The 16,726-nt window shown below is 34.2% G+C and overlaps 1 protein-coding gene across 1 annotated transcript; it reads right to left on the reverse strand.

Moving 5' to 3' along the window:
- Nucleotides 1–13,204: 13,204 nt before the first annotated feature.
- LOC144573234 (pentatricopeptide (PPR) repeat-containing protein) lies at nt 13,205–16,154 on the reverse strand. Its single transcript, XM_078322959.1, has 2 exons — nt 15,210–16,154; nt 13,205–14,161 (listed from the first exon to the last, which is right to left on the reverse strand). Exons 1-2 carry the CDS (start codon nt 15,900–15,902, stop codon nt 13,385–13,387), a joined length of 1,470 nt encoding a protein of 489 aa, XP_078179085.1. The 5' UTR covers nt 15,903–16,154; the 3' UTR covers nt 13,205–13,384.
- Nucleotides 16,155–16,726: the final 572 nt, after the last annotated feature.

A 16,726-nucleotide genomic window follows, 5' to 3' on the forward strand; every position in this document is an offset into this window, starting at 1 on the left:
TCAATATGGAGAATAAGATGAACGGTTTGGATTGACATTTTGAACTTTAAAATCGTAAAATATGAGCGTGAAGTAAAATAGTCGTTTTACTTCGCAACTCACCGTAGCCCATCTCTCTATATATGTATATATATATATATATAAATGCGCACAATTATGGAAGCTAACTCTGCAGACGAGATAGTCTCCTTGGTGCGCATGATCTTTATTTTGAATTTTATTAGTTCCGCAATCCGATTGGAAATGACAATATTAGCATGTTGTGGTTTTGACACGGCCTTCATCGCATCACCCAGTGGCATCTCGCCTCCTGCAATCTAACTCAAGATAGCTAGCCACTCGTAACATATATGGAATATGGTACAATAGATAAGGAATGAGAGCATTCATCAAATATGATGCATTTACATGCATAATTCCATTATTTGTGAAATAAATAAATAAAATGGATGGCAAGGCTAATTTGATTTGATTTATGGAGATTTAAAATCAGGAGTAGAGTCCAGACTTTAAAGTTATGGGGGTCAAGCATGAATGAGAGTCAGTCATGTAATTTTTTAATGATGTGAATGGGGGATCAATATTACCGTATCTATAGTATTTTATCATATACTATATAGAAAATTGTGTACAAGTACAAAAATTTTCAAAATAAATGGAAGTCAATTGACCCCATTCCTTGAATGTAGCTCTGCCTCTTTTTAAAATGCAAAGAAGAATATAACAGTGAGTGAATCTGTCTTTATTATACGTTTGGGTGACATAGGAATAGCGCTAATCTAGGAATAGCTGCTATTCCTGGCGAGCTATTCTCAACACAACACGTTTGGGTGAAAAAAAACGCTATTCTCAACAAAGGAATAGCTCGGGTCAGCTGCTATTCCGCTATTCCTATTAAATGTTGGGTTAGAGGCTCTTCTGAATCCAAAAATAGCTGCTATCCCGAGCTATTCCTTGATTCATCCAAACGCACCGTTTTCTTTTCTACAGAAGCATGAGATTTACTTTAATTCCTCAGTTGCTCCGTATATAAATTAAGAGGATTATAAATATATATATATATTTTATTTTTGTTTTATTTATAGTATATGTTTTAAAAAAAATTTAAATCAATTTTTCAACTCTCTATTCCAATAAAAGCAAATAAACCCTCTATTCCAAGTAAAGGAGTGTCACATTAGAAAAAAAATAATGTGCATCGACAGGTTATTGAGAGAAAAAATGAATAGATAACATCTATTTTTTGTATTTAATCTTGGAAATATTTGTTACTGTTAAAAGGTAAAAAAAGAAGAAAAAAGGTAAATTTAATTTCCTAAAAGGAAGGACCTAAGTCAGTTCCTTTGTTGGTCTGTAATAATCATTATATCAATCCGCTCTTATTTTTTTCTTGTTTGTTTTTTGCTTCTTAATTAAAAAGTTAGTTTGATTAATCTATTACTTAAATGCTTGGAGATAATACACATTCTTAACATGTCAAAAACCAAAGGAATAAGCAGGATTAAAAAATATAGCATAAGCTTATTTAATCATATCATCTTAAGATAAACTCATCATGTTGTACTCGATTATGCAAAGAGTATGCTTGGGAGATTGTTTCAACATACATCCAAACAAAATTCTAGTTCACAGTTTTGTGCTCAATCAACAAAGGTTATGGAAACAAAAAAAATTGCAAGTCCTCTTATACCTATGGATTTAGAACTCCGCTCCATACTTTGTAAACTTCGCTGACTGATTAAAAAGCGATTTTGAGAGTCGTCTATTCTCTCGGTTCCTCCGCCTCACCTCGTCCCCTCCTTCTCTGTCCGGTTCACTTCGCCTCATTTCATCCAAGTAGATTCTTTCGTCTAACGGATCTAGTTACTGCTTGTTGCTTCGTTTCATCGTTACTCGTTTTTTCTCGACTCTCCGGATTTGGATGGTGTTGTAAATTCGTTCCACATCTACTGTAGTATCTACTAGATCTACATATAAATAAGGTATGTTATGGTTAATGATGATGATGATGATGCGATGATGTTGACTCCTTTCCTCCTCTTTCTCTTCCCTTTCGTCTTCTCTTTCCTTTGTGTTTCCTTTTAAAATAATTCAGGCACAAACTTCATCTGAGCACGAAGGCTCTCCTCGATACCCTGATCTCTCTTTGATTACAATAGCACTTTATTGTGCTAATGACAAGAACTTATGCAAGTTCACAATCTGAGCACGAGCATAGAAAATCCTGCAGGCTCAATATTTATCTACCGACCTGAGCGCAGAAACCTTTGGTTCTGCTTTTATTTTCTGCTTTTTCTTGTCTACTTTAGTAAAGGGGTTCAGTTGAAATATTTTATGTACTAGTAGAGATGTTGTATGTACTGGTACAAAACTATGTAACTAGTTTGTCCTGATTAATAAAAATACCTACGGGTTTTTTTAAAAAAAAAGAAAAAAAAGAATCTATGCTTGTAGTTATAGGAGCACCATAATTAATGCATGAAATGAATGATATGCAGTCTCAAGTCTCAACTTTGAATGACGCTTCTATTGGGATTTCGGAATTCGGATAGATTATAGATGCAACAATTCAATTTAGTCCAACAATTGTTTATACTTGAAAACAAAAAGTGTAAATTAATTTCACGATAAAGAGTTTATCATTAAACGCGCAGCGAAAATTTTTGTCTAGTCATAAGAGCAGTCGTTTTCTTCTCTATGTTTTGGACCTAAAAAGTTAAGCTACGGAGTAAAACTGCGCTAATCGAGCTATGACCGCTATAGTGCTAATAGCTGTCCACTATGCTACATGGGCTTATGATTTTGCAATTTTAATGGGCCTTAATGTCCATATGGGTTTTTTTTTTTACTTTATCAAGTTGTATCAATATAATGGAACATGTGCGGCCTATACCGCTATATCAATTAAATTTTGCCTTAATCTGACTATTTAAAGGATCATGTTGTGTCTTAATCTAACTAATCAAAAGAAAGATTGATTTGAATATGTAGTAAAATGATACTTAATATATGGTAGTGGTATATTTTGAATATAAAATATTTATCGATAGTTTTTGAATTAGGAATATTTTGAATGGCAATTTGAACTTTATATTGGTTCAATATGAATATTATAACTTCTTAATCAATTTGGTATTTTTTTTTCTCGATGAGACATGTTTACTATTAGTAGAAATATAAAATATAATTTTTGAAATAAAAAAACGCTATTTATAATAGCTTCTACTATAGCTACGCTATTGGCTAAAGCTTTTTATTTTAATCTCCCCGCTATGCTGCTATAAACGCTATTTAGAACCTTAAATGTACGCAACAGCAGTCGCGTCTCTACCGTTATCCACACAAACATTTGAAAAGAACTGTCAGTCTGTATGCGACCTGCCTTTTTCTCTTTCTTTCGCTCTCTCGGTTTCTGAAGTGGTTTAAACTTAATTTCCGTACCGAAAAAATGTTTTGTGCATGTAATACTATGCACCAATTTGTTGCACCACTTGATCGCACCCATCAATATGCACATATGTAGATTTACTTATCTAGATGTGATCATATCGAGAGAGCAGAAATTTCAAGCCCATTTATTCATGTAGCCCAGATTTACCCATATTTAATTTTAGAAATTATCAATGTAGCTTAACTAGATTTACCTATTTATCTATGTAGCCCAATTAGATTTATCCAACCATGAGAGTCAAACATAAATAGAGTCAATCATATAAAATTTTCATATTTAGAATGGAGTCAATTTTACAATATACATAATATTTTACTCTAAAATATGTAATAAAAATATACCTAATAATCAGATTTTGAAACTAATTGACCCCATTAATTCCAAGTGTATCCACCCCTATCTTAGATAAACTCTTTTATTTGAAAAATTAGACAGTGGCTGTCAAGATGAACTATAGAAAAAATAATTAGAAACCACTAAAATACAACGTAAAAATGTATCATAAACTGAAATTAAAACATTTTAACTCTATTATCCTAACCAAAACTCAGCCAAAACTCTAAGCGTGGTTTCTAAAGAGAATTCTGGGGAGATAATGTGAGTATCAGCAGATGCTAGTTTTTAATTTTCTTTATTCAAGCAACAGATTTTATCGAGCATCAAGTATTTTTATTTATTTTTAGTTTTCCTCCCTTCTATTCTGTTTAATGAGATAGCGAACTAAATGGTAAAGGAATTATTGGGTACACTTTTTGTTGATTTTTTGGCACGTGAAGAGATACCGGAGTTCTCTTTCTTTGTCACTTGTAGGAGTTACCCTCCTTTCTTCTTGTATATAATATAGTTTATAATATAGTTTATGATTCATTTGTCATAGAATGAAATGCGAATATATGTAAATAGAATTTTTATCCGAAAAAAGACTAGTTTAAACAGTGGTTCAAATTGTATATTTCGAAATCATCCCATCACGAAAAATAAATTCTAAGTTTCAATATTTTTTACAATCAATAGTCATTAGTTTTGTACTTTTCTTTGTAGTTATTGACTAATAAAAAAAATCTTAGTAATTAGTAATCGTTCTTGAATCAAAAGAAATATCTCCGTCTCTTTGGATTTGAGACAAATTCATAACAGTGTGACTCTTCTCAATCTTCCCCTATATTTGGCAAAAGCACTAGTTCCAATTTGTATTCGTAACAGTGTGAATCAAAGAATTCTCTCCGTTTGTATTCATTTAGTTCCAATTTTTCAGGCCATGAAGAATCATACAATCCTTATGTAGAGTATATACCTGTGAAGAGGAGAGAAACCCTTAACAACTCATGTACAAGGAAGATGTCTCAAATTCATTCCTAGAAGGCTATGAAATATCTTTTTCAAGAGTTGAAGAATTAACCTTTTTTATCTTACTTACTGTGTCGTTGTTTGTGTGGGACCTACACTGCTAATTATGCTCAGTATCAGCACATAATACATGGTACTTGTTAATAAACGATATGCTTAATGATTGCCTTTTCTTCTGCTACGTTCTTAGGACATGTCTCTTAGAAGTGTGCCAGCTTATGACAAAAGTTTTAGTGAATATTCGACAGGTGCATAGATCAATATTTATGCCCCAAACTCTGAAGAAAATGTTACTTTCTTAATATATAACCTATTATTATTTTCAGGTACTGTGATCAGTGTGATGCTTAGTAGGAAGGACTTGTGTTTGCCAGGTGGCTGGATGATCAATCTTTAAATTTTGGGGGAATTTCATATATACTACTCAAAAACTGTGTAATTATGTATTTCCCCCTCTAAATTTTATTATTACATATTTACCATCAAAATTTTCAAAAAATCACATATTTACCCAATTAGTTAAAAACCAAAATTAATTAACTTTAATCTTATATAAAATATGATTAAGCCCTCCCTTCTCCTTCCCCTATCTCTTCCTAAGTTCCAAACTTCCTTACATCGGACATCTTACATTTTTATTTATGGTGTTTCAGATATCAGCACAGATCTGAAACTTCTGAACAACACTTCAAGCCCTTTCTTTTTTTACAATGCTCCAAAACGAAATTGATACAGGTAGAGACACTCAACAGATTTTTTACGCCATGGCACTGTCACACTAGCCTTTGGTGAGGCCATAACCACTGATTTTGGTATAATTGTAGTCGTGGAGCAACCTGAGGCAAAGAAACTCCTCCCTCAAGTGTTTGAACACAAATATGGAATGCAACATAGATAACTTCAAAACCATGACTCAAAGTATCATTTACTTATATTTCTCAGCTGATCGGGCACCCATAGCTGAACCCATTCACATACTTAACTGGTCGGGTAAAGGCATTGTGAAAGAAATGTTCATTGTGACCAATGTGGCCCACTGGCCTCTTCTCATGCACCTAAAGAAAAGGTGTTGGTTCCGGTGTCTTTGATCGGGACTTACCATGACCAGTCAGATGAAGATCCGATGGCTGAGGTGGTACAAGAATTGACTGGCTGGTTTCGGTCAGATGTGACTGGCTTATGGAGGCTGTTGATTTTAGCAAATAAGAGGGAACAACAGAAAGAGAGAGAGAATAAATAATATTTTCTGATATTGTTTGATTTACATTGAGTACACATTCTTATATAGGCTAATACTAGCCGTTGCTATTTCCTAATTTACAATTAGCCATTTGTACTTCTATATATAACTTGATTACACAGATTTGTGCTAGCTGTCATTTCATAATAATTCTAATTGGATCTGGATATTCTAATTGGATCCGGTTTTGGTTTAATATCTTCAACAGAGGCATTTGACTAAGGACCTGCTGGATTAGGTTCACCCAGCCAGATCAAACTCCGCCAACGAATCAGATTGGAAGGGACTCGACTCTTGAGGGTTACTGAAGGGCTGTATGTTTATGGGGATCACTGGAGCTGGGCTACCTTTGATGGAACACTTTTGTCAGGCCAAAAAACAACCAAGGCACTCGTTTCAGAGCTCGGCCATGGTGGCGTTTCAAGAGGCTGCTGACGTATTTAGTTGGGTTGTTTGAGGATACCAATCTCTGTCCCATTCATGCCAGGAGGGTTATGATTATTCCTTAGGATATTCAATTGGCACGGAGGATCGGAGGTGAAAGGGCTTGAAGTGTGTGTGTGTGTGTGTGTGTTTTATTTTTTATTATATATATATAACAAAAACAGAGATAAGTCTCTGTTTTCTATACTGAACGCTTAGGCTTAGGTCCAGGTTCTGAACTAGAACCTTTTAACATTAGTACAAAAATTGAAACTAATTGAGACCTATAAGGAGTAAAACATAAATTAAACGGAAAACATACTTAAACCAATAATTAATAAAAAGTAAGAAAGCTGCTCAGATCGATTAGTTCAGATATGACCTTTATACATGTACTTCTTCCGCCAGATATCTATTTGATTTGCGTTCTCTGAAAATTGTGGTGCAATGTTCTCTCCATATTATGATGAAGTGAGTGATAAATACGACTTCTCTTGCTTTATTTTTTATTTTTGCAAATCCGTGAGTTATGCAATCAAGTATGTATCTTCTCGCATGACTTCATGATGTGAAATAGAAAATTTGTTGACTGTCTCTAGCTGTATCAGTTTCATTTTGGAGCATTGTGAAATGAAGAGGTTGAAGTGTTGTTTAGTAGTTAGATCTGTGCTGATATTTGAAAAAATGTAAATATAATATGTAAAGAAGTTTGGAACTTAGGAAGAGAAAGGGGAAGGAGAAGGGGGGGATTAATCATATTTTATACAAGATTAAACTTAATTAATTTTGGTTTTTAATTAATTGGGTAAATATGTGAGTTATTGAAATTTTTGATGGTAAATACGTAATTATAGATTTAGAGGGGGAAATACATAATTACACAGTTTTTGAGTGGTATATATGAAATGCTTAAATTTTAGATAAATATAGATCCAGAGTCTGATAATAAGCTAATTTAGGTATAAGGATAAACCAGTGCTTAGCGAGATGGAGGGGGCCAATCTGGAGTTCTGTAATTTTTAATAGAAATCTGATAATTCCTGTTTGCAATTTTAGTATAAACAAATGCACCTTTGGTTCTTGGCAAGGCGATTTTTTAACTTAGCCGTAATCGGTAATTCAACTATGGAGCCCTTAAATGATTAAATAGAAAACCAAAAAAAAATAATAATTCAATGATACTGAAAGAAGTTGTTTAGCAAAAGGCAAAACACTCCAGAGCTAGAGATGACTGAAAATTAAAAACACTTGCCAAATTTGTAGTCAGTGCAGGCTGGTACCAATATTTGCCATCACTGATCAATAGTACCAGTCCAATATGAACTGCTTATTACAACATCAAACTATAAAAACATGCTAAAACTTTGTTTGCCATTACTCAATCACTCATGTCCTGACCCTGGCACATTACTCAATCTGTCCTGCATCAGACTTGGCCTTCTCAACATCGGTAGAACACATTCCCTCTTGCAACTGGGCCGTACTGAGCATTTCCCAACCTAAAACGGAATCATCAGCTGTTAGCTGTGGAGCCGGGACATTCTGATGAAAGTCATTGATGCATAACTCCACCCACTCGTCCGTCGTAATATTCTGGGAAGCAGACGACTGCCCTAGTTCCCTCATGCCGGGCTCCTGCAGTCCATATGAGTGGCGAGCAGCATTGTGGGGCCCACCCGGCCAGTGCGACGACCAGCTGGTCTGGATCTGCTGCAGCACCATTATGCCAACTGAGAGGTAAGCAGCATTGTTGGGCCCACCTGGCTGGTGTGCCTGCTGATGCGACGGCCCGCTGGTCAGGATCTGCTGCGGCACCATTATGCCAACTGAGTGGTAAGCAGCATTGTGGGGCCCACCCAGCTGGTGTGCGTGCTGGTGCGACGGCCCGTTGGTCTGGATCTGCCGCGGTTCCAGCATGCTATTTGGGTCCTGAGCAGCATTGGGGGCTCGACTCTGCTCTTGCTGAAGGTTTTCTTGTAAGAGTTTTCTATTCTCTTCTAAAGCTGCAATGAAATTAAAAATTAAAACTAACTAGTAATTGTAAAATTTAAGAGGTTTTTGTTGACACCATATTGTGGGAGATAATCTATTGCATTGTATATATCCTTCATTTAGGCTTTGTAGTCCTCTTTTCAAGGATTGATTCTCTCTTAGTAGGTCCTCGTGTTGGTTCTGCGCAATTCAGAAAAAAAAAATTGTATTTAATTTTTTTTTTGTTGATAAAGGTGACATATTGCCACTAGAAACAAATAGTTCATACAAACCAGAGACTTCACAAAATACCTAAACAAAGCAAAGATCCATAAGTTAAGAAGCAACATTGAGATATCCACCTATCCCTCAAATTGAGAAGTAACAAGGGGATAACTTAACAAGTAATAGCAGAACAGTATGCCAGGATAGATCATATTACAAAGTCATACAAGACTGAACAAAACTAAGACTAAACCAAACCAGACTGACCATGATCTAAAGTGCTGCAGGATTAATTTGATAATGATTACCATGTTTAAGTTTTGGAAATTGGTACGGTATAATTGGTTGACAATTTTGCTGGTACTGAATGGTACCACATTGAACAAGGAGGGGGCATATACCTTAAACCGTTGATAATTTGTACCAATGCTACATAAAATATAAAAGTAAAAATGCGCACAATTATGGAAGGTAACTTCTTGGTGCGCAAGATCTTTATGTCCAATTTTAATTCCGCAATCATCTTTTTTTTTTATTTTTAGTACCGCAATCATTTTTTCTTTTTCTTGAAATTCTGGCGGACCGTATTATTGATCTTGAACTTCTGGCTGACCGTATTTTTGACCGAGCTCTGAGAATAGGAATATGATAAACTAATTAAAATAAGAAATAACAATAACATTAGTAATTTTTTAGATCAAATAATTTTTTACACATCTAAAAATAATAGTAAACAAAATTATAAAAAATGTAAAATTTAGTTTACAAATACATATTCATATGAAGATCACATTGTACGGTTCAAATTAACCGTTAAAACTATGAAACCAAAGATTTAAGTCCATAGCATGAACTAATATGAGCTATGCATAGTACCATAACCTCACCCACCAATTAATTAATATCATGCTTAATTAGGAACGAAGAAATTAATGTTATTAAGGAGACTAAATCAGAGCTGATTTCTTCCTTCATGACATTGTCGCCAACTTTGTCATATAATTGAATGATAATAATAACTATATAATATATGATAAGGAGGGATCAAGTTACAACAATTTTTGAGTTACAATAAGTTACAACAAGCATTATTTACATTTTTAAAGTCCAAATAGTCGATCCAAACCGTTAGATGTGATCTCTACAATAAAATGTGCTTGGAGACCAAATTTTACATTTTTTGGAATTTTTTTACTATTTATTAAGATGGGTACAAAATTCAATGGTATGAATTTGACTAGTTTTTGTACCCATCTTAATAAATAGTAAAAAAATTCCAAAAAATGTAAAATTTGGTCTCCAACCACATTTTATTATAGAGATCACATCTAACGGCTTGGATCGACGATTTGAACTTTAAAAATGTAAATAATACTTGTTATAACTCAAAAATTGTTGTAACTTGATCCCTCCTCATATATGATATGAGACTAGTGCAAAACCTTTTAGCCTTTTTCGGATTGGAAATGGCAATATTAGCATGTTGTGGTTTTGACACGGTCTTCATCGCATCACCCAATGACATCTCGCCTCCTGCAATCTAACTCATGATAGCCACTCGTAACATATATGAAATATGGTACAATAGATAAGGAATGAGAGCATTCATCAAATATGATGCATGTACATGCATAATTCCTTTATCTGTGAAAAAATAAATAAAATGGATGGTAATTAAGGCTAATTTGATTTGATTTAAGGAAACTTAAAATCAGGAGCGGAGCCAGATTTTCAAGTTATGGAGGTCAAATATAAATGGAGTCAGTCATGTAATATTTTAATGCTGCGAATGAGAATCAATATAATTACCGTATCTATAGCATTTTACCCTATACTATATAGAAAATTGTGTACAAATACAAAAAAATTCAAAATAAATGAGAATCAATTGATCTTTATTCCTTAAATGTAGCTCCGCCTCTGTTTAAAATGCAACGAGGAATAAAAAAGTGAGTGAATTTGTCTTACCTGATGATTATTTGATGATTTTTCCTTTCTGCAGAAGCAAGAGATTTTCTTCAATTCCTCGGTTGCTCCGTATATAATTAGGAGGATTATAGATAATATGCAATATGTGCATGCCTGATTTAGAGTTTAGACACATCATTTTTGTTTTATTTATAGTATATGCTTTTACAAAATTTTAAATCAATTTTTCAACTCTCTATTCTAATAAAAGCAAATAAACTCCTCTATTCCAAGTAAAGGAGTGTCACATTGGAAAAAAGATAATGTGCATCGACAGGTTATTGAGAGGAAAATAAATAAATAACATCTATTTTTTGTATTTAATCTTGGAAATATTTGTTACTGTTAAAAAGTTAAAAAAAAAGATAAATTTAATTTCCTAAAGGGAAGGACCTATGTCAATTCCTTTGTTGGCCGATATTTTTATTGTTACCATAATAAAAAAAAACAATAAACCCAAACACTCTTGTTTTGAGGGAATTTCATCAATACTCAGGCCGCTAAGTCAATCCACAAATCTAAACTGGAGTCCACAGATTCAACTGTGATCCCAGTTATCCTTTTTTTTGTGTTCTCTACTTAGAAATTTGTGCCATACAATCATTTTTAACCCCATTAAATTGTATGCTCATTTGAGATATTTCAAAATGTGAGCTATGAGATTATTTAATTAATAGTAAACAAAAAAAATATATTGCGTGGCCGTAGATTTAATATGCGGGCTCAAGTTTGGATCCGTGAATCAGCTATGTGGTTCCCATTAAATGGGTCGTGGATTAGATCTGCGGCCTGTGTAAGTTTCAAATTTGGGTCAGATCAAACGAGGGTCTTTTGGTTTACTTTATTTTTTGAATATGGTAAGAATAAAAATATATGCTTTGTTGGTTCGTAATAATCATTATCAATCCACTCTTATTTTTTTCTTGTTATTTTTTGCTTCTTAATTAAGAAGTTAGTTTCATTAATCGATTTGTTAAATGCTTGGAGATAATACACATTCTTAACATATCAAAAACCAAAGGATAAGCAGGATATATAAAAAAATATATCATAAACTTTAATCATATCATCTTAAGATAAACTCATCATGTTGTACTCGATTATGCAAAGAGTGTGCTTGGGAGATTGTTTCAACTTACATGCAAACAAATTCTAGTTCAGAATTTTGTACTCAATCAACAAAGGTTATGGAAACAAAAAAAATTGCAAGTCCTCGAGTATACCAATGGAATTAGAATGTATGCTTGTGGTTATAGGAGCACCATAATTAATGCACGAAATGAATGATAAGCAGTCTCAAGTCTCAACTTTCAATGACGCTTCTGTTGGGATTTCGGATAGATTATAGATGCAACAATTCAATTCAGTCTAACAATTGTTTATATTCAAAAACAGAAAGTGTGTAAATTAATTCTAGGATAAAGAGTTTATCACAAGATGCGCAACAGAAATTTTCGTCTAGTTGTAGGAGCAGTCATTTTCTGCTGTCCATTTTCATATCAGATGTAAGCAAGAGCATTCGCATCTTTACCACTATCCACATGAACATTTGAAAACAATTATCAGTCGATATGCTAGTACTGAACGAACAATCCCACCTTTTCTCTCGGTTTCTGAAGTGGTTTAAACATAATGGCCTAACGAAAAATAAATTGTGCATATATATTTATAATACCATGCATCAGTTTGTTGCACCGCTTGATCGCACCTGTCAATATGCACATATTTAGATTTACTTATCTATCATATCCAGAGAGATTTATTCATGTAGCCCAACTAGCTAGGTTTATCCATATTTATTTAGAAATTATCAATGTAGCCCAATTAGGTTTACTCATTTATCCATGTAGCCCAATTAAATTTAACCAATTATGAAGGTCAAACATGAATAGAGTTAATCATATAAAATTTTCATATTTCACATGAAGTTAATTTTATAATATTCATAATATTTTACTCTAAAATATATAATAACAACATAACTAATAATCATATTTTGAAAATAATTGATCCTCAATAATTCCAATTTCCAAGTGTATTTCAATTGACCATTGATTCCAATTTCCATATATATCCGCCCCGTATCTTAGATAAACACTTTTATTTGAAAAATTAAACATTGGCTGTCAAGGTGAACTACATTAAAAAAAATAATAATAAATAAATTAGAAACCACTAAAATACAACGTAAAAATATATCATAAACTGAAAAACATTTTAACTCTATTATCCTAACCAAAACTCTAAGCTCAGCCAAAACTCTAAGCAGAGTTTCTAAAGAGAATGCTGGGGATATAATGTGAGTATCAGCAGATGCTAGTTTTTAATTTTGTTTATTCAAGCAACAGATTTTATCGAGCATCAAGCATTTTCTTTAGTTTTCCTCCCTTCTATTCTGTTTAATGAGATACCGAACTAAATGGTAAAGGAATTATTGAGGACACTTTGTTGAAATTTTTTGGCAGAAGAAGAGACCGGAGTTCTCTTTCTTTGTCACTTGTAGGAGTGACTCTTCTCAATCTTCCCCTATATTTGGCAGAAGTACTAGTGAAGGAAATAATAAAGAAGATATTGCGGTATTTCCACTAAAACTTATTTATATGATTACTTGCACAGCTTTTACAACGCCAGTTAATACAAAATAGCATATAGAAGATCTTTCAGCTCCAAAATTTTGTATATCCAATATACACCTATAAAATCTTCATTTCTAAACTATATTTAAAATATACAATGAGAATTCAACCTACTAAAAATCTTCAAAGCATATTTATGACCCACAGTTTATACTTCGGCATGTACAAATACACAACACACGGCCCCACTAGATCCATGTCAGACAACTTCTTGCAAACCCTAACATAAGGTTCAATATCACCCGTTTCTTGCATAATTTTCCTCAGACCCTGTAAAACCGCAGCCCGGTAATAATACTCAGGCAAGAGCCCTGAATCGAGCATTTGTACCAGGATATCTGATGCATCCAAATAAAACCCGCCTTTCATATAACCCCTTAAAAGCAAAGAAAGCGATTTTTTCCTGCTAATCGGGTTATTCGAGTCTACCCCGGCAAGTAACCTATGAACAGCACCTGTCTCGTTTTGAGATGCGCAGATTGCCAATACAATGTCAAAAAACTGTCTATCGGGTTCTTTACCCAATAACTTCATTTGCCAGAGTTGGCGCTCAGCCTCCAACCCACGGCCAGCACACGTGTAAAGAGATAGTAACCTTTCATGGACCAAACCAGGTAAGTTATCATCTTTTCCTTCTAGTAAAGCCCAATGAGACAACATCTTTGCTTTTGAAATTAGGCTTGACTGATATTGCTCAATAGTGAAGAGGGTATGGGTATCAAGTTCAGCTGCCTTACCTGATTCGATGAAGCTGTTCAGTTTACGCAAGTTTTTGGAGAATTCCTTTTGTTCTTTAACTAATGCAGTTAGGCCAATTAGATAGCTGAAAACTTCTGGTTTAAACCCGGTTTCCTTAAACTCGATAACCAGCTTGACAGCATCTCTATAATCTCCATCCACCTATTAAAGCATAAAGAATTATGTGATAAATCCGCTGGTCCTCTTTTAATTTATTATAGGTGCTACACTTTACAGGCTACCCAATACCCAGTCGGTTTTTGAACATGGCATGGACGCACCATAAAACAGTCAGCATATGGCTACACAAATTTGGCAAAAAATAAACTGACAAAATCTAATATTAGCTGGATACCTTAAACTTTATATTAAAAGGATAGTTTCATTCAAATAGCATTATTTCCAAAATCAAAATCATACTATCCTATGCCTTCCCCCTTTTTCTCTCTCTAAATTTAGTATTGCATGGAACTCCTCATGCAGGAACATAATCAAGTCTATTTGTTGACTTACAATTCTGATGACTTCTTTTTTTATAAGAGAGATTCAAAAATTATAGTTCAATAAAATTGCACATGGAAAAATGTATTCTATTTAGGGCTGAGAGCACGGACTGGACCTGTTAATTCATTAGCAGTGTATAACAATACATGATACTGACTTAACCATAACAAGTCAACTGGATGACAGCTCAACATTTAGTTCCATCAATCCATGACCAAATCCAGTCAAATAATCTTATATAGTGTTTAATTTGAAACTCAACAACTTATAAGGTGTTTAATTGGTTCAAAGTCAGGGTAGCCCCATAATCCAACTAGGCAAAGAGGTAAAATCATATATTAAATTCTCAGGAGGTGACAGTGTTGAAATGGTTTTTCTTAATGTACAGTAATCAGAAGGGAAAATTGGTTATTTGCCACTCCAAAACCTTAAAATTTGAAAAATGGTAAAATCATATATTAAATTCTCAGGAGGTGACAGTGTTGAAATGGTTTTTCTTAATGTATAGTAATCAGAAGGGAAAATTGGTTATTTGCCATTCCAAAACCTTAAAATGTTATATATCCTATTTCAACTGTTCAACTTTTTTCAGATTGTCTACTTGATGAGGTTAGAAACCTTAATGACTATGTCCATGTTGATTGAGTTTCAATGTGTATCCATCTAATTAAATAAACTTACGCAATTGAAAATAAAAGAAAATTACCATCGTTTTCCATGCGAGAATTCCAACGGGTCCAGCTTTCTCTCCGGCCCGATTCTCATCTCCAATTTTGTACCCACCGACTCCACCCCGCCTCATGACTTCCTTTACAAACTCAACTGCCATATCTTTCCTTCCCTTCTCCCAATATAAGCTCACGACTTTTTCCACCATGCTAAACCCTGGCTCAACGCCCACACATTCCATCTCTCCAATCAATGCTACCACATCAACAACCCCACACTCGGTGTCTATTAGCCGTTCAATCCATCCACATGCAATGGAGACCATCAATTCCATGGTCTCTCCATCCACTCGATTCTCCTTCTTCAGCCAATCAAAGACCTCCAGTGCACAGTAAGAATCCCTCCCCTCCTGTGTAAAGTAAACTAGTACCAACTGAAGCTCACGTGATGACAATCGTTCGATCATGTCAGTGAGTACATCTGACGGGTCACGAGTCATACTCTCCAGCTCTTTGATTGCTTCATAAAAACCCTCCCCCTTCTCCTCCTCTTTGTATGGAGCGAGAATCGTGTCGAGTTGGATCGATTTAGGGGGGTGGAAGCGGAGTTGCCTAAATTTAGGGCTTTGGATGTAGGAGATGGAAACATGGATGCTTGGATAGCGGGGTGAGAGGGTTATGAGGCGAATGGGACGGCTGAGAGAAGAGTGGATTGGCGGAGAAAGAGCCATGGCAAGGATTTGATGGTGTAAATTCAAGAATCAGCCATGATTAGGGGTTTAGAGAAGACGCTGATGCAACTTCAGTTTGTTTACTTACTCAGTTTTTGGATTTCTGATAGAGAAGAAAGATCTTTTTTTATATGGATGAGGTGGATAAGGAGCATGGATTGTGAAAGATTTTTGGTCTTAGACCATTTGTTCGGGGGTTCCAGTCTGAGCGGTGGAGGCGAGAGAGAGAAGAGGAGACGTGTTCAAAGAAGCAACAGAGAGAGACTGAGAGATGAATTCACATCCTCTGAGATATCTCATATTTTGCGTGACTTTTTGGACAATCTCAACCGTTAAAATATATTCTACACGAATCTGAAAGCTCAAATAATACTCCCCCGCGCTATACCGAATAGACACCGGACACGTCGATCATGAAAAATATGAGATATCTCAGAGTATACGCACTCAGAGATGGGGGTTGGGGGTTAAGGAAATAAATTAAAGGGAGAATTTCACGTATGCCCCTCAAAAATATCGAAATTATATATTATTTTCTTCTAAAGTCATAATATCCTATTTATTTTTTAAAATTTTAAAAACTCATAATTTTACTCATTTTATTGAATCTTTTGTTAAAGCTCATTTTCAATTTATAAAGTGTGAATTTTAATTTATTAAAAAAATAAGAATATATGTAGCATGCTTAATAAAAAAATCAGTCTTTTAATTGGTTTGTTTTCTGAAGGGAAATTGTTCATTTCTCTACTTATGACACATTTCCAAGCGTATACTTAAATGTCACCGTGTATACGTCAAAAGTAGACAAATTGACTATTTATTCT

The sequence above is a fragment of the Carex rostrata genome, chromosome 21, assembly GCF_964058835.1.
Source record: "Carex rostrata chromosome 21, lpCarRost1.2, whole genome shotgun sequence".
Lineage (NCBI taxonomy): Eukaryota > Viridiplantae > Streptophyta > Magnoliopsida > Poales > Cyperaceae > Carex > Carex rostrata.